Here is an 18,746-nt window from a genome sequence, read left to right on the forward strand (position 1 = left end):
TACCACTTTGACGCTTCAAAAAGTAAAACTAATCCATATGAATTGAGCGCTTTAGTCCAAATTTTCTGAAAAGATGTGATCGCTTTATAAGATGAAAAGATTGAATTTAGGCTTTTATTCACATATGAACATTGATCAGCGAACATAAACAGAAGCTCAACCGAACCTGCATGATGCACAAGAACAAACCTCTTGCGTAAAAATGAACCTCATTGGTTCTTGCGAAAGCTCAAACTTGCTGTGTAACATGAGAATAAACCTCACTGGTTCACATAGTCTCTTCAAAGAATTCATATGGATTAGCCTTACAATATCTTTATGAACTTTTTGAAGCATCAACGTGGTAGTTGCGTATACTGTCAATGGAGAAACAGAAATCTCTCTGATTTTATTAAAAATATCTTCATTTGTGTTCCGAAGATGAATGAACGTCTTACGGGTTAGGAATGACACGGGTAAGTAAATGATGACAGAATTTTATTTTTTGGGAGAATTAACCCCTTAAATTCTCTTTTGTGCTGGAGCCATTGAAAACATTGGCAAGTCCAATAGAAATCTGAAGAAAAAATCCTTACAGCTCAGCCCTGCTGTCTACAGATAGGGGGCATTAATACTGCAAAGCAGGTCTTTACTATAAAATGCAAATTTCCTCTAATAAAGAGATATTTACATAAAAATCTAATGGAAACATGTTTTGTTCCTTTGATCCTATAAGACAAACCACATAACATGAAAGTATGCCATCTAAAAAAAGAACAAGGATTGAGAACGCACAGAAAACAGTCAGTGTCACAAAAGAGCATCTGAGCAGGGCAAGATTGGCACAGTGACTCATTGATTGGAGTGGATCCACCTCTCCTCAAACACGCTTACAGAAGAGCTGAAGACATAGGTCCGTGCCAGTCTGCGGTGTGGGTGTGTGCAGAGGGTGGGATGCATGCTGGTGGTGTCACGACACACAACGGGACATTATATGTATGTTCATGTGCATGTGCGCGCCACAGGGAGAGCCGTGGGTCTGGCTTCCTACAGCAGCCTGAAGCCTGTATGCTGTGATGTGTCTGAGTCAACAGAGCGCTGGATGACTGTTGCACTGCTTATAGTGTCAGTGGCGGAGACATACAGAAGACACCTCCACAAACACTACAACAGACGCTCACAAGTACGTAAATGCAACTGTGAATCTTGACAGTCTCGTTGTACATAGAGTGAGGTTGAAAAGTCTGGGACCACTGGTGGAAATGCCTTTATTTAGCAGTTTTCTAATTTAAAGTGCCACTGTTATGTTATTTTAAAGTTTTTGTTTTGGAGTCTCCTAGGTTTACATAAATCAAAGGTCAACAAACACTTTAATATTTTTATAATATACATCGCAGCATCAGCTCTTTTCTTACAGTGTCTAAAACGGTTTGATAAAGGATTCAGTCTCGCTAATTCCTAGAGCCTCTGCTTTGATTGGTCACTTATGTCTCCCTATGTTAATCTTGTGCAAAAACACACAAAATAACACTACATTTCAACATTTATTTCCGTTATACAATCTGACACAAAGCATGCTGGGAATTAGAAATCTGCTGCAACCCAATCATATTAAGTTCAGCTTACTACAGTCAAATTTTGAGTTCATGCAACATTTTTCTATTAAGTACAATGAACTTTCATTATTATTTGAGTGAAACAAACTCATTTCATTAATTTCACTGTTTGGTTTTACAGTTAATAATTACTCAGTTTAACAGTTAGAAAGCTCAAAAGACAAAATAAATAGATCGTTTTTATGGTTTTCAGTTTTAATTGAAGATCTTGTGTTAACCTCTCATGAAGCTCAAGAACAAATCTATATAAATATATCATCAAATAACAACAATAGTAAAAAATAAAAAGTACAACAACAACAATTATAATTATTACAAATGTCATTGTTTACTACTATTTTAAATGAATATTTTGCTATTGTTATAATATGATTTCAACAACAACAACAATAATAATTTATCCAATTATTATTCATTTATAGTTGTAATCTAATAGCAATTTAGATTACAAAAACAAATAAAATGCATTTCGATTATTAGACCCTCAAAAAACAAATAATAATCTGCAATGGCATTGGTAATTATAATGTAATATCAGCAAGTCTCTTCTCATAAAATGCTTTGAACAATAAATACTGCAGAATTAAACAGTTCTTCCTGATTTTACATCTTTAAAACACTTTTAAGTTTTTTTTAAATCTTGAAACTATTTATTTTTATTGCGTTCAGTTTGTGTTCTTGAAACAGTATAGCAGTGGCAAACCTTTGTAATCAAGGGGGCGATAGAGTTACCTTTTAAATGCCGATGAAGTATTATGTCAAGAACGGTTGAACTAAAATTATATAACTTGCTCAGCGACATTCTCTTCAGAACAAATTCAGAAAAGCCTAAAATCAAGCTTGCATTGCTAAAAGCACTTTATACAGCATGTATCAGGCTTTAGTCAAGCAACTTGCATTTCGAAATAGTGTGAAACCAGCTGTTCTGAGCCTCACTCTATAACTTTCATTGAAGATCTTGTTTTAACTCCCCAGGAAGTTAAACTTCATTGATTCCCATGCTGAGAGTGTCAGGGTGACAGAAGCTCTTAATGCAGACAGCATGATGGACTGATCTCTGAGGCTGTACTTTGATTCAGTTTCAAAGAACAGCTCACCGTCTTTGGTACGAGACACGAAACAAATTATCCCAGTGCCTCCTATTCTTCCATCAACCCATTTTTTTGTGTAGTTCTTTACATATATCTGTATGTTTTCATATTTCAAGAAAAAACAAATGTTTTTGAGTAGGAATGTGCCTGAAGCCGAATACCTTATTCGGAAAGGAATTGATAATGGCTTCAAAACAAACAACGAATAATTCTACCAAATAATATAACAAAAAATATATATATATATTTATTATGAAGACACAGTCACTCTTCGTGTTCGCTGGATAACAGGTGAGCCAGTGGATAGCACAATATTATACATAAACCTCTAAAATCACTACACAATAATGAGTGTGTGAAGTGAATGAGTGTAAACTCAAGTCAAATGTTGCTGTCTCTGTGTGGCGCTCAGAAATCAAAGCTTGGCAAGAGTAATATCAACTAAAATACTAAATCGTACACATTTTCTACTATTTGATATGTATATTTAAATTATTTAAATCTATTATTGTTTTTACTAGAAGATAATACGAATTAAAACTATGAATTAAAGAGAATTACATTCAAAAACATTTTCAAGTAATTTTACGAACTTGTAGTTAAAGCCACACCCACATCCGGTTTTACCCAAATATATATACTAATTATTTTGAGATTGTTACAGATACAGATAGAAATATTGAGAAATATTCACTTTTTTGATCACCAGCCACTTTGGCTAGTGGTTTTCCAAAGTTACTACCCACTCAGCATTTTCACAGGCCACAATTTTGACATTGATACCATGGGAAAAAACTGCCAGATGGATATTTTTATTATCTCATAATTTGGCAGCAGGTATATTAGGCTGCTGTCACTTTAAGACCTGACACTTGGATCCATTATACTGTTACCCATGGATTAAAACATAACTGACTGTTTACGTGAATAATCGCCAAGACTGTCATTTTGACATTATTTTGTGTGTATTTGACTGTTTAGGAACTATAAGCAATGAAAAATTAGTCAATTTAGTACTGAGAAGTGGCTTTATGTGCGTGTACTTTGGGTGTGAGCACAAAATTTGTGGGAATGAGTAAAATTATGCACAATACGCGCAATCCTACGCCGAAAATCAAGCCTTGTAACACCAAAAATTAACAAAAATTTTTTATTTTTGACAACACAACATTGCACTTAGTTTATTATTTCAGATGCCTTTTAAAAAGATTGCAACAGAAAAAAATTATATTTAGGCTATAGATAAAATTAAACCTACCAAAGTGGCTAGTAGGAGTGACTGCGTTACAAGCTACTGCTGAAATCCACCCGCATTTGGCAGGTTTGGTGGCCATGCCTGCCTCAATGGGAAGGGGAAACATTTAGAAGACATGTCAAAATCATAAGAATCAAAGTCCCCCAGGGATCTGGCCCGAATCGGAGTTGAATTATGGGAACAAAATGCGGGACAGCGAGGCATCAGCGGTCATTAGTGGTGTGTGGGACATGCCAGTGGACAGGTGGAAGCCAAGCAGGTGTCCATATATACATATATGCATCTGAAGATGACTTCCTCCAGCTCTCAGGAGGATAGAGTGAATTATACAGGAACAGAAAGACAAGATGAAGCCCACTGCTCCTTCATTAGGAACACCAGCAGAGCGAAAATGAAGTTTGATAAAGGCGGCTGTTCTTTTAACACAAGAGGACAGACTTTAAATTAAACAGCATGATAATCCATATAGGCCTTTCTGCATATCTCACTATAAGATATGAGGTCACCTGCTATGAAAAGTGTAGCTGAATTTGTAGTGAATTACTAGGAACATGTCCAAAGTCACCCTTGCGAACTATGGGCCAATTTGATGTTGTGCAAATCTGATGTTGCTTTTACAAAAATGAAAAATAAAACTAGACTTTCTAAATCAGAAATAAATGAATGGGCGGTGTTTTAACTGTAGTCCATCCACATGATTTGTTTACGGCATTTATTTTTCAGCATTAAATATTTATATTTTATGTAATACAATTTTATTTTAAATTTATGTATTGTATGTATTGGTGGCTGAACAACAAAAAGTGGTCTTGCACAGCAAGAAAAAAAAGAGGGAAGTGTGTACAAAATGTTGTTTTGGGTTGTCAACTACCTCCCTCTTCTTATTTCTCAACAAACTGTGCAGAATCCGGAGATTACAAAATCTATTTTTTGGACCAGTGCATTAGTACCTGTCTTTGGATGATGGCCAAACTCTCCCGGGCCCTGTTCAACAGCTCCTCCACAACTTTTGGATCTTCCACTGTCCGGTTCTCCCTGAACGCATCTCGGACCCTTCGTAGAGCATATGTCCTACAGAAACAAATTAGATCACTCAACGTTTTACATTTGCTTGCTCATGCAAAATTCACTACCATAATGACTGCCAGGGAATCAACATTTCAGCAAAATTTCACAGCAAAATGCTCTACTGTCAATAGAATAGTGATGCATGAAGCACCGCTACTTGATCACCTCGTACAGCATTGCACGCGCTTTGGAGTCACAATAAAAGTGCTTAAAAACTTGTAGAATCAAGCTAAAATGGCATGGTTGCTTCAGCAACTGTGTTTTTAGCTCACATTTGTTTTTTGTTAACACTTTTTTGCTCAACACCCACTGTGGTTTTCCAAAGTTACTAGCCACTCAGCAATTTCACTGGCCACAATTTTGACAATGATACCATGGGGGAAAACTGCCATATAGATATTTTTAATATTATCTCATAATTTGGTATATTAGGCTGCTGTCACTTTAAGACCTGACTAATGGATCCATTATACTGTTACACACGAGTTTTCTTTCTCAACTGTTTATGTTCACTTAAAACATAACTGACTGTGTTTATGTGAATACTCACCAAGACTGGAATTTTGACACTATTTTCTGCATATTTGACCTTTTAAGTGCAAAAACAACTCAATTTAGTACTGAGAGGGGGCTTTATGTGTGCGCACTTTTGGCGTGAGCACAAAATCTCTGGGAATGAGTCAAATTATGCACAATATTACAAAATTCAAGCCCTGTAATACCATCAATATTGATCTGTGAAGGGAGGTGGGATAGGGTTAGATATCTCAGTATTGATATGTATCGAAAAATCACTAATTTTGACAACACTACATTATATTACACATATTATCAAATTCAACCCACCAAAGTGGCTAGTAGGAGTGACTGCGTTACTCACCCCTGCTGAAATCCACCCGCATCTGGCGGGTTGGCAGGTGTTAATATCAAACCCTGGCTATGTTATTTCAAACATGACACAGCATAGTGTTGTCAAAAGTACCGACTTCAATACCAAGTCGATACTGAAATTTTAAAAATGTGACACTTTGAGCACTCATTGGACATCTCATGTCCGAACCCTTATTTACCCTTACGCAAAACTCCTAATGAAATGACTGGATTTCAAACATGAATCCTAGCCAAGCAGAAATACATTTGACACTCAATTTTGAAGGTAAGCAGCTTTATCTTTATCTCTAGCTGTCTGGAGCTGACAGACATAAACATCGATGTTATTCCAAAACTCTGAAAGATCACAGGACCCTTTATAAACTAAGGCATTGAAAGCAAACATATTCCCATTAGTTACACACAGGGCCTTGTTTTAATGATCTAAGCTCATGGTCTGAAGCGCATGGCACAGGTGCAGGTTAGGGCATCTCGGAATCCTCTTTTGCTAGTTTAACGATGAAAAAAACAGTTGGCACATGGTCCAGAAGGGTTGTATGTAGTCTCTTAATGAGTCATGGGTGTGTTTTGGGCATAACGTGCAATAAACTATCAGAGTGTCGTCTCCCATTCCCTTTAAAAGCCAGTTGCACTTGCACCATGGCAGATTCACTATTTACATGGCGGAATTTGCAAGCGGAAAGACTGATCGCTTCTCCGGAGAATCTTTTGTTTTCTTCTAATATTTAAAAATGTTTGTATGCTGCTGTGCATCCATGTGTGTGTAACAAGCAGTGTACGTGCGCTATGCACCCGCCTATAGGCACATATTAACAAAAAAAAAAAAAGACTGGTTTTTGTTGGTCAATGGAGCAGTCGTTTTTAGTTTCCTCAAAATAGCAACATGCCAACAATGCACCTGAATACACCTAGTTTTCAGACCAGCACGTCCATGTGCAAACAGATGGGCACGAGTGCATTTGCTATTTAAACATCGTGGTGGTGGATGTGAAAATGATAAGTGCATCGGACTGAAACTAGCAAAAAAAAAAAAAAAACACTTGCGTTGCGCCTGGCATCGGGTGTATGATAGGGCCCACAGAAGTTTTTTTTCAGTCTTTTATCAGTCATGATGTTACTGCCCCTCTGTTTGTGCTCGATGGGAGAACTCAAAGTACATTAAGTAATGAGATCTGACTGACAAGGATGCAGTGAGCTCATCACTCCGCAGCGAGGAGACAAGGAGCGCGCTGACAGCGCATTGGGTGAAGACAAACTCAGTCACATTTCTTCTGGATGACAGAGTTCATTAACGCCAGCGCTGTGTGTGCCACATGCTAATAATGGTGCAGTCATTAGACAGCCAGTTACTAAGCTGCACATCAACACTTCTGGGGAGAGAAAACCAGAGGAGGAAGCACATCTCCAGCCTTTTCATCTCGAAACACAAGCAGTGTGGGGCATACGGAGGCCCCAGTGCCACGCCAAGATCAAAGTATTGCCTGGCACCCGAGGAAACACCTCCACCAAGACGAGGCAACTTCGCTTTGACAGCCAAATCCAAGCCTCCCACCATTTCACGGGATGAGGAAGAAGAAAAAAAGGGAGAAAGGCAGAGTGGTGAAAGAAAATCTGCAAATAATGGGAGAAACCCACAGAGAAAGAGAGAGACAGAACAGGTGAGAAGCAGCACACTCATGAGGAAGCTGAAAAATCTTAGATCATACACTAAAAAAAAAAACAACAGATGACAGATGCAAAATTGTATCTTGAGAAGGAAAAGGGGCAGTTGCTAGATAAAGAGCGAGTCATCTTTAGAAATACCACAGTGACAGACACTTCAAAGGAGTCAAAAACGAGCAGCCGGCTTTGAAGCACACATCATGTGCTCTTTCAACGGCTTGTGTGTATCAAGTGTGACAAATCTGAGGTCAAAATCTTGAGTCAAAGCCATGCAGAACACAAGTGAAATGTGTATAAATAACAGATCATTGAAGTCATCTATACACTTTTTTTGGATATAACACAGAACTTAAAGCTGCAGTCTGTAACTTTTAGCACTCTAGCGGTTAAATAGAACTGCATGCGTCTTGCGGAATGCAGGAGCTATTTCTCTGTTTATGTCTATGATGAGTCATGCAGGTACTAGGCTACTCCGCAGCGGTATGAGACTAGATTTGAGCTTCAGACTTCTGTTGTCTGAACATCTGATGCATATGGCACACTTAACTGGAAACATTTCAGGATTTTCAAAGTCGTCATCTGGTTGGTTGAATTCTACAGGACGTCCAGGAGAGGTGTGTATCGCGTTCTTCAGCAGTCCGCCTGGAAACAAAACCCCCTCGTGGAAGAAGAACGGCATCGTGTTTACAAGTGTGACAATGAGCGCTTACTAGGATCAACTAAATGCTGGATTTATGCGAAGTTCGTGGCTCCATTGTTGCAGTAAACTTGCACAGCGTTCTTGAATGAATAATTTATTAGATGCACACCGGTCTGGTGTTGTAGGGAGGTCAACATTTTCATGCCCCTAAACATAACACGGGACAAAACTAACTGTGATTGGTTGCATTAAATGTCAGTCAAACGTCCTCTTAGGTGGTCCATGGCCAATGAAAGCTGCGATAGAGTCCAGACCTTCTGCCATCAGTCTGAAGGTCTGGCTACGTGAGACTAACCCGAACCAGTCTGAAATAGTCCGAATATAAACACTTATTATAGGTTTACCGTAGTGATTCAGCATAAGGAGAAAAAAAAAAAAAAACATGGTTTGGAAAATGGATTCAGGATATACTTGCTCATTATTACATTTTTATACATTTTGAACACAAAAAGTAATGGACAGCAGCTTTAATATTCGGTACATTCTGGCTTCAGTATGGAAATAAATAAGCTACATGTTAAAGTAATAAGCAATACTTCTGGTTTTCACACAAACAATGATTAGAGGGGCAGATTATTGATTAATAAAGACTGTATTCCTTAAATTCCTTAAATGGGACCTATAATACCCCTTTCACAAGTTGTAATATAAGTCTCTGGTGTCTCCAAAATGTGTCTGTTAAGTTTCAGTTCAAAATACCCTACAGATCACTCTAATACAACAACTCTTCCTCTTCTCTAAAGCAACCCAACATGGCCTTACCCCCTTTGTTCTGTGTGTTATCAGGGGCGGGGTTTATGTAAATTTTAGAGTTATTGATGTCACTAACCCGGGAAAAAGCTTGTTGTAGTCTCTACCAGCCATTTGTTGTAGTCCTTAAACAGTGAATTCTTTTAAAAATAATCTCCCTTTTCATTGAACTTTGAGTGTCGTGACTTTGCAGATGTTGTTTATGCAACATTACACACTAAGTTAAAAAAGTGAAATCATAATCAACCACCCTTTTAAAATTTCCTTGCAAAATACTATGTTATGACCTCAAAATAATTTTACCATAGTGCATGATTTGAAAACTAATACATTTTTACTTTTTCATCACATAACAAGCTCCATGTTTGGCTTTTCTGTTGTAGTAAACTTGCTCAGTAGCTCACCTAATACAGCACTGCCCTTGTGACGCGGAGCGCTCCAGTATGAGTCCTGTGAAGCACGAGTCATGATAAAAGAGCTCAAAGACTTGTAGAAGCAGGTAAAATGGCACGGTTACTTGAGCAAATGTGTTTTTATCTCACAGTTGCTATTGTTGAAGCTATTTGTTAGGTTTAGTGGTAGTTATTTTCAAACGTCATAGAACATCAACCTTATAGCGCCACTCAATGGACATTTGATTTCCAAACTGCCACAGTATATATATAACAACCAGCATAATAAAATGTTGCCAGATTCATGTTCATCTGTTTTGGATAAAGCTGAAAGCGCTTTTAGCGCCACTCACTGGACATTTCACTTTGAAAGTGATGCAACAAAACGTGCAAGAAGCAACATATTACCATTTTGTAGAAATGTCACCACTGTCACAAATTCCCAATGAGCCTGGGCTTGCTTATTCAGTGAAATCCACTTGTAATGTTAATCAAGCTTCACATTTTTCTGACTAATTCTCAAGAAAACAAAAACAGTATCTTGTCTAGTTTGCTACTGTAGCTTTAAGATTTCTACCAGCAAATGACCCCTTCTACGAGTTTTGGGTTGCAGGTTTGCAGCTGGGTAAGATATATTTGGCATTTTCACTAAGGCTACGTCCACATGAAGCCAGAGCTTACCCAATCCGATTCTGTCTCAAGAAATATCTGCGTCCACACAAAACCACTGAAACGACTCAAAACGACGTAGTATACATGCCAGACCAGTATGTGGCGCTGTAACTGTGCCACAGAGATACACTTAAAACAGCAAATAAGACTCGGAGCATGCGCATAAACCTTGCACACTGTCTACAAACTTTAGTAAAGCTTAGAAATAATGCTTTATTTTGGCTCAGTAGCTTCTGCAGCATGAACACAAGCATCTAGAGTCTGCTATTGTTGCTGTTGTTTTGTGCTGTTAGCGGCGTCTGACTAGGGTCGACACATGGGGTGATGACATCACTGTTTCCCAAAATATATGGATAGGCTGTACACACGAAAACGCAAAGGTGGCGTTTTCAGATTTATCCACTTTGGGACCCGGTTTAAAAAAGTAGCGGTTTTACTTTCCGAAAACGCCGGATCCGTGTGAACGAAACACCTATCAGATACAGAATTTGTACGTATTCACAAAAACGCGTCTCCGTGTTGACGGGCCCTAAAACTGCCCGTCAATAACCTCACTTTCTTGATTTCACTAAAGTCTAATGTTAGCATTTTGCTAAGCTAACAGTTTGATACTCAAGCATAGAAAATGGATAAAAAATTCTAATATTAGGTAAATTGGTACATTTTGATTAGGCTGACGGTGCGTCCGAAATCGCTTACTGTCTGAGTAGGTACTACATTTGAATTTGAACTTAAAGTATGTTCTATATAGAATGAATGGGGGTTGTATGAATGTAATCCGGATGCACTACATCCACCATGTTGTCATTATCACATGACCTACCAGCATCAGTTGTGTCGCTTCACCTCCATTGATAAATCCTTTCCCGTGGCTTCATGGGATAGTAATGTGACCACTGAATACACACTTCAGAATCTCGCCGGAAGTTTCACCTACTGTTTTTCGAATACTATGAATTCGAACATAGTAGTTGGCGTACTGTTTTTTGCATACTATATAGTAAGGAAGTATCCAATTTCGGACGCAGTGTGAGCATATTTAATCAATAAATTTCAGAATTTAATTAAATATTCTCTCTGTTCACCATTTTGGATTCATTTGAAGAGCTTGTTGCGATACATGATACATGACTCCTTCTCTGTGAAGGATACATGTGATGATGCATAACAATGCCAAAACAAAAGATCGAAATGATCTGAGCAGAGGCCTTCAAAATTAAACTTCAGACATTATTATTTTTTTTTTTTTGTGTGGCATTTTTCAAGTGGAAATCAAATCTTCAATCAACAATACAACAGAATAGGGGGCTTTGTATGTTTCTATATAAATTAAGGTCATCTTAGCGCAACAAATTCTTCATTTTACATCACTTCTCATTACATCAGACACCCGGTTATTAATAAAACACTCATATCATCCCTTCGAGGCAACAGCTGATAGATATTTTCAGTATTTTCAGCCATCTGGCTTTAAGGTCATCAACAAGACAAAGCATTTGTCAGGAGGAAAACAGAGACCGATCTGTAGATCCGTGGTGAATTCTGGTTGGATCCATTGGACAATTAAGCAGTTGGTCTTTGTCACCAGCGTAGGAATGGCTGATTCATCGAGCGGCACGCATATCGAATCCTCAGAGAGACACTCATCCTCCCTGCCAAGCAGCCAGACTTAAATATGAGCCATGATGCGCGTGACAGAACATTGAAATGCTTGTTTTTAAGCGAATGCGTCATATTGTCGGATATGGTTAAGCTGACCTTAAACAAAAGCATAACATGCCTTTCTATTGAATGTAGGGGGCGGGAGCGTGATTAACACATGGGCAGCTGAGAGAATGATATTTATGGAGGTGAACAGGAACTCTTGCTTAAGATCTTACGACAGCAGATTAGCAAGCTTTTGTTCTGTAGGCGACAATTAGCGTAGCATCACCCATGGGCAGTTAAATACACACTTAATTCACCTCAACAACACAAAACATGACTAATAATGGGCATCTAAAAGAACATAAAACAACTTGTTTCATGGTTCTGTGAAGTGGAACCAATTATAATGGCTTAATATTTAATGACACCTTCAGCTGTAAATGCACGGGCCATGTTTTATTAGCTAAAGATGCTTCCTGCCCCTGAAATGAAATTCACACGTACAGTTTAAAAAATGATGAGTGTGGCCAAAATCTTGTTAAAGGAACTGTGCAAATATAATAAGAGAACAAACAAGAAGAAAAAAGAAAAAGAAAAAAAAAAACAAGGTGAGGGGAGAAAAAGAAATAAGGAGAGCTAGTGAGAACAGAACTGAAGAGATAAAGAAACAAGATAAAGGAGACAAGACAATCTGAGAAGAGATGTAAAGTGATGATAAGAGACAAAAGGAGAAGAGGACAGACAAGAAGGAGTGATGAGAAGAGATAAGGAGAGAGAAGTGATAAATGAGCGCTCTTTACTTGCTTTCTGTGTAATCCAGTTGCAATTTGAATAAAAGTTTTTGTTTTTCATGAGAACTTGTGACTTTTCCTACTTCATACTTCAGTACAAAAGTGATTTCTTGCTGATAAAGAAGAGATGAAACAAGATGAAAAGAGGAGAAATAAATCAAGACAAGGAGAGAAAAGGAACAAAAAGAAGAGAAGAGGAGAGACAAGATGAGATGAGAAGATACAAGAACTAAACAGGGGAGATGAAGAAAGAAGAAACAAGAACAAGAGACAAAAAGCGAGATATGAGATGAAAACAGATGAGATGAGAAGAAAATTAGAAATGAGGCAAGATGAGAAAGAGAGGAGATGATGAGACAAGACAAAGAGACAATAAGAAAACAAAATTAGAAGATGCAAGAAAAAGAGTGACAAGAAGCAGCAGGAAGATAAATGAAGAAAGGATGAGACCAGGTGAAACAAGCAGAGAATAGAGGAAAGAACAGGAGAAAAAGAAGACAAGCAAGACATAAAGAGAAGAGACATCGAGAGACAAAAAATAGCCACAGAGACATTAGTCTCGAACAGACAAAACAAGACAAGGACAGAAGAGAATTAAATGATACGAGAGAAAAAGGAAATCTGAAATAATGAAAAAAAAAATGAGATGAAGAGAGAAGAAAGGAGAAATAAGTTGAGACAAAGAGACAAAGCGAGAAGAGACAAGACAAGAACAGAAACCAAACAAAAGCAAAGCAATTGGAGAAATAAGACCCTTCTCTTTTAAGAAAAGATAAGAAAGAAAAGAAAAGATAACTCTTCTCTTTTAAGAAAAGATAAGAAAGAAACAACACAAGCTGAGCAAAGAAATGAGAAGAGAAGAGACAAAACAAGGTGACAGAAGGGCAGAAGAGAAAAGAAACAAGAGAAGAGACATGGAGAGAAAAGGGAAGATTTGAAGTAAAGTAAAATGAAACGGGAGGAGAAATAAGTCGAGACAAGGAGAGAAAAGGACCAAAAAGAAGAGAGACAAGATGAGACGAGACGAAGAGAAGAGGCGAGTCTGCAGCGCTGCAAACAGGCTGTGATGTCAAAGCCTGTGGTGGAGATGAAGAGAGATTCTCTCAGAGATCAAACCCACAGAGATGCTACTGAAGCTCAGCATTAACACTGAAACATCAAAATTACAGCTGGAGCTGGAACTTACAGACGCTGCACTGAGAATCAACAGAGACTAGTGACAGCACATTATCATCTGAAACCGGAGGACACGCTCAACTTTAGCAAACATATATTCATGCCCGTGAAGACGCCAGAAAAAGTAAAGCCTTGAGAATATGAGCGCCGCCAAAGTACACAAAACCGTTTGCTGGCCATAAATATGGACAGAGAAATTCATTTTACGGCTAGAGTTAGTTTTTTTTTTTTTTTTGCACCAATGCCATAGAAGAACCATTTTTGGTTCCCCAAAGATCCTTTCATACCCGTCTTCCACCAAGGCATTTGATTTAAAAAGTGGGTGGGACAGTTATGTGTATGAGTGTGTGTGGGGGGTGTATTGCATTACAATAATAATATTAATAATATGATATTAAAATTATTACGATAGTTTCTTCCTTACATCTGCTATAATACAATATGTCGTTAGTCTCGAGAGTATGTACATTAGGTAATAAATGCGTGGATCCGCTTTTAATGATATATTGTCCGGATGGACTAGTGGCAGCATTTTCGTTTAGCGTGCAAGAGGTTTCCGGTTCTAATCCAACCATGTATGATTTTTTTTTTTTCTCATTAAAACTAAAGCTGTTCATCAGTGATTGTATATCAAGAGCAGGGACACCTTTGTGTGTATTTGGTTTTGTGATTTCAACTGAACGAATAGAGAGTTGCTGCAACAGTCTGCAAGTGATAGACTGAAGCGCTCGTCCGTGTAAATCCGCAGTGTGCACGAGCGGTCAACAGGATTTCAAAAACAACACATCCCAGCGCCAGATCGCCTATTATTTAACACAAATTGATAATCAACTAGACTTGTGCCGATATTCGGTAATGCGATAAATCGCGATAATGAATATGCACGATATTGTAATCGTCGGCACTTCAGAATACCGTAAAAAATAATTTTTTACCAATTATTAATTTTTTTTATAAGGCAATTAAGAATACTTTACCCATCAATCGTATAAAATGCACAACACCGCTGTATCCTGCGTCAAAAGGACATGCGCTCAGATGTAAACAATCCCAACGTGCACGAGAACCACATGGCGGAACCAGTGAAGGAGACGAGCTGAATGAAAGTGCGCGTTCACTCTCTGACAGCAGAGGGCGCTGATGGAACAGCAGCGTGCAGCGGTTACCACGGAAACCGTGCAAACAAAGTAACTGCGCTAGTGAACTTTTTAAAATGCTTCAAACAGCCATTCATTTTTTGTAATCTCAGTGTTGTTCATCACAGCACCAAATACTGAATACTTAAAAAAGACTAGAAAGGATATTTATTTTCAAACCTAAACATTTTTATATTTTAATCTGGACTACAACATGCCCTAATGATTAGAAATGTTCTGATTATTTGTTATTGTTCAGTAAAACTTTGAAAACATACAGCTTCATTAGTTAACATATTAATTCATTATCACTAAACTGAAAATAAAAATACTTATTATTATTAATTAATGTTAACTTCTTAGTTACTATTTAATAACATTACTAAAATCAAAATAACTTATTTAATGGACCTGAGATAAAACTAACAATGATCAGTTGTGTTTCTAAACTAACATTAACAAAAAATAACACTTTCTGTAACAAATGTAGCTATTGCTCAATCTTAGTTAATGCTTGAATAAAGTGTTATCTGTTGTTCTTTATAGCCTAATTCTTTTGCATTTTAATCTGTTTGAACATTTCAGTCAGTTGTTTTGTTTTATTACAAAAAGAGTTCTTAAACCTGTTAAACTATGACACAAATGGTTTTGCAACTTATTTTAATATTGTGATAATACCGTATACCGTGATAAAAGCTTCATCAATTAATCGCAACATGAAAATTTGATACCGTCACATGCCTATAATCAACTAGAGGTGTTTCTTTTGTATTAGATATCCATGCCGCGAGATGTTTCAAAAAGTGGTGGGGACATGTCCCACCCATCCCACCCGCAAATTACGCCTATGGTTGCTATCAAAGAGACCTTACTCTGTGCTGGCTCTCTAGCCCATAGAAAGTCAAACCTGTTCTTAGAAGGCTCGTCAGTTGAACCAACTCCGAACTAGCAATAGCACTAGCTCTGAACTAGCACCCGGTTCGTGCTGGTGGAAAAGGGGTAACAGTCAACAGTTCTAAGAACCTTTTGTGGAATGGAAAGATTCCATGGATGTCAAAGTGGTCCTGATTATGATTTCACTTTTTTTACTTTAGTTAGTGTGTAATGTTGCTGTTTGAGCATACACAACATCTGCAATGTTACGACGCTCAAAGTTCAATGCAAAGGGAGATATTTTCTTTTAGAGAAATCGCTTTTTAAGGACTACAACAAATGGATGGTTGGGGCTACAATGAGATTCTTCCCAGGTTAGTGACCCTGCCCCTGAGAACACACAATAAAGGGGGTGAAGCCACGTTTGTCTGCTTTAGAGAAGAGGAAGAGTTGTTCTAGTAGAGTGTTGTTGTCATGCCGTCGTTTTACGCTGGACTGCTTCACAAACGAGGGTCAATTTAATGCTGGATTTGCACAAAAGATGAACATGACGGCACATGCTATTCGATGAGTTGAATCAACTCCACAGCAACTACATAAATTTATCCACTAACCATTCAGAAACGTCCAGTTTCATTCTAAAAGTTGTAACTTCTTCCTGAGTCTCTCCATCAGTGTCGACTCCGGTTTGAACAATGTAAGGCTGAACACCGTTACTGACAATCCTCATTTTGGCTGCGTGAGATTCTCCAGCTTTGTTGTTGTTGAGCAACCGAAGTGCGAACTGTTAAGGCTATTTTGAGCTGAAACTTCAAAGACATATTCTAGGGAGACCAGAGACATATATTACATCTTGTGAAAAGACGCATAGGTCCCCTTTAAAGATTCTTTGTGGAACCATCAATGCCAATAAAAAACCTTTATTTTTTTTTAGAATGTACCTCACTGAATACATCTGAGCCCATGTAGTCACGTTAAATGCAGCATGTCAAATAAGAAGACATCAGCTATGAATAAATAAATACAAACAGAAGAGAAAATATCACTCCGTTTCAAACAGGCATCCCGGACACCTCACTGACACAAAGTAAAGCGGCTTGGCAGGCAAACACTTTCAAGGGAGATCTGTGAGATTTCACACGCAAATCTTTGTGTGATGTGAGGAGCTGATTCCCGATCACTTATTTATCTTTGGACTTTAAAGGTTTATTTCTTGTGAGCTTTATGAATAAGACTGAGCACAAATATGTCGTCATTGGCTCTGCACTAACGTCGAGCTGGAGGACCACGGGGGAGGGTTATATTTAACGGGAAGATGCTTTACGTAAGAGCTGCCCTACTTTCTGCAGTCTACACTTGCAGCCGTATTGTTAAATCTGCAGTATAGCATGAAAAAAATGTGCTTCCTCTCCTCAAGAAGAGTCTCTCCTTCTCTCTGGGTGCGTGTTGTGAATCTTCTTTCTTGGCAGATCTGATATTTTTCTTACCTTCCGTCAAAATCAACATCTCTTTCATCCTCCCTTCTCAATCATTCGCTCTCACTGACTGAATTTGTTTCCGGCTTTCAATCATCTCGCAGTCGCTCTGAGTTGTCCTGCATTTCATTCACTCTCTCCCCTCCCTGCATCTCTCTCTCTCTCTCTCTCTCTCTCTCTTCACATGCTCTTTCAACTTCTTTCCTCCTGCGTAAATTTGAGAATTTCAGATTATACACACGCAGCTCAAACCACAACCCGAAAAATCCCATTTGAAGGTGTATTACACTGCATATCTCAAAAATGCCAAATATGAGTTACCATCTGCATGTTAAAAAACAACAACAGCAACAAATTTTTAGGCTTTGAATAATTTAACAGAATATATTACACAGTTAGAAAGCAATGTGCGCATTGCTTTTCTCTCTAAACAATGGCTGTTGTTAATGAAACATGAGCATAACAGATTTCAGTGTAAACTGTTTGTAACCATTTGTGATCACTGCGACAGATCAGGTAAAAAATGGTTTAATGAACATTTTACAGTTTCTTCCACTCATGTTTCAAGAATGATGGCCATTGCTACATACAATTAAGTAATATTTGTTCTTTTTAATGATCTATAATGACGCTGCAGCTCTGATTTTATTGGACTTAAGCTCAGCTTTTGACACAATAGAATAAATGTGATTCATATAAAGCAGTTATCCCTTTTGGTTGGAATTCATGGGATGGTTTTAGAGTGGTTCAAGTCTTATCTTTCAAATAGATAATTCTCTGTAAAGTATGGTAACTTTGTTTCAACAACTTTGCCTGCCACTTGTGGGACTCCTCAGGGTTCTGTCATTGGCCCTATTTTATTTTGCTTGTATATGGGTCAATGACATGACGTGTCATTTTTTTTTTTTTTTTTTCAAAGGCCTTAATAGTTATAAAAAACAAAGATCTGACATCCAAAGTATGTAAGGTAGTACAACTAGATCTCTTTTATTGAATCCAAAAGGTTTTAATTAAAATTTTCTACATATAAAGGCTAAGACAGCCATTTCATTTGTGATTAAAATATCTTAAAATGTATAGATTTTTTATTCTGTCATGATTTTATAACATCATATATCAACAGTGCAAAAAAATGGTATTAAAATTATGTGTCTTTGCTTTGTTATGAGAAATAATGTCTGGAAAAATTAATTGATGTCATTCGGAGTAACCAATAAAAAGGGACCATTTTGGATCAAGTCGTGCAGTCAGTATCATGTGACAGGATGTGACATCATTCAGACACCTGCAAAGGACAGCATGGTCATGAAGCAAAGTAACTAACTCTCTCTTAACGATTTGAAAAATTAATGTTTTCACTTGATCATACGCATGTCCCGAAACATCATGTCATTTGGTACAACCGCTATAAAACATGGAAAATGTTGTAATATTTTAAAAACTTGTACTAAATATAAAATGTTTGACTGTCCTTTTGCTAGCTATCAGCCTGCTAGCTTTGTTTGAAAATATCGTCATTCGGTAAAACCAAAATTTTGGTTAAACTGAATGACTTTTTTGGTGACGAAATGT

The 18,746-nt window shown here is 37.7% G+C and overlaps 1 protein-coding gene across 1 annotated transcript in view; it reads right to left on the reverse strand.

Moving 5' to 3' along the window:
- Nucleotides 1-18,746, reverse strand: part of LOC137014321 (LYR motif containing 4) — an 85,946-nt gene that overhangs the window by 61,702 nt on the left and 5,498 nt on the right. The window contains exon 2 of the mRNA XM_067378583.1: nucleotides 4,892-5,012. Within this exon, the coding sequence (XP_067234684.1) occupies nucleotides 4,892-5,012 (121 nt within the window). The remainder of the gene's footprint in view (nucleotides 1-4,891; nucleotides 5,013-18,746) is intronic.

This window comes from Chanodichthys erythropterus, chromosome 23 (assembly GCF_024489055.1).
Source record: "Chanodichthys erythropterus isolate Z2021 chromosome 23, ASM2448905v1, whole genome shotgun sequence".
NCBI classification, from domain to species: Eukaryota; Metazoa; Chordata; class Actinopteri; order Cypriniformes; family Xenocyprididae; genus Chanodichthys; species Chanodichthys erythropterus.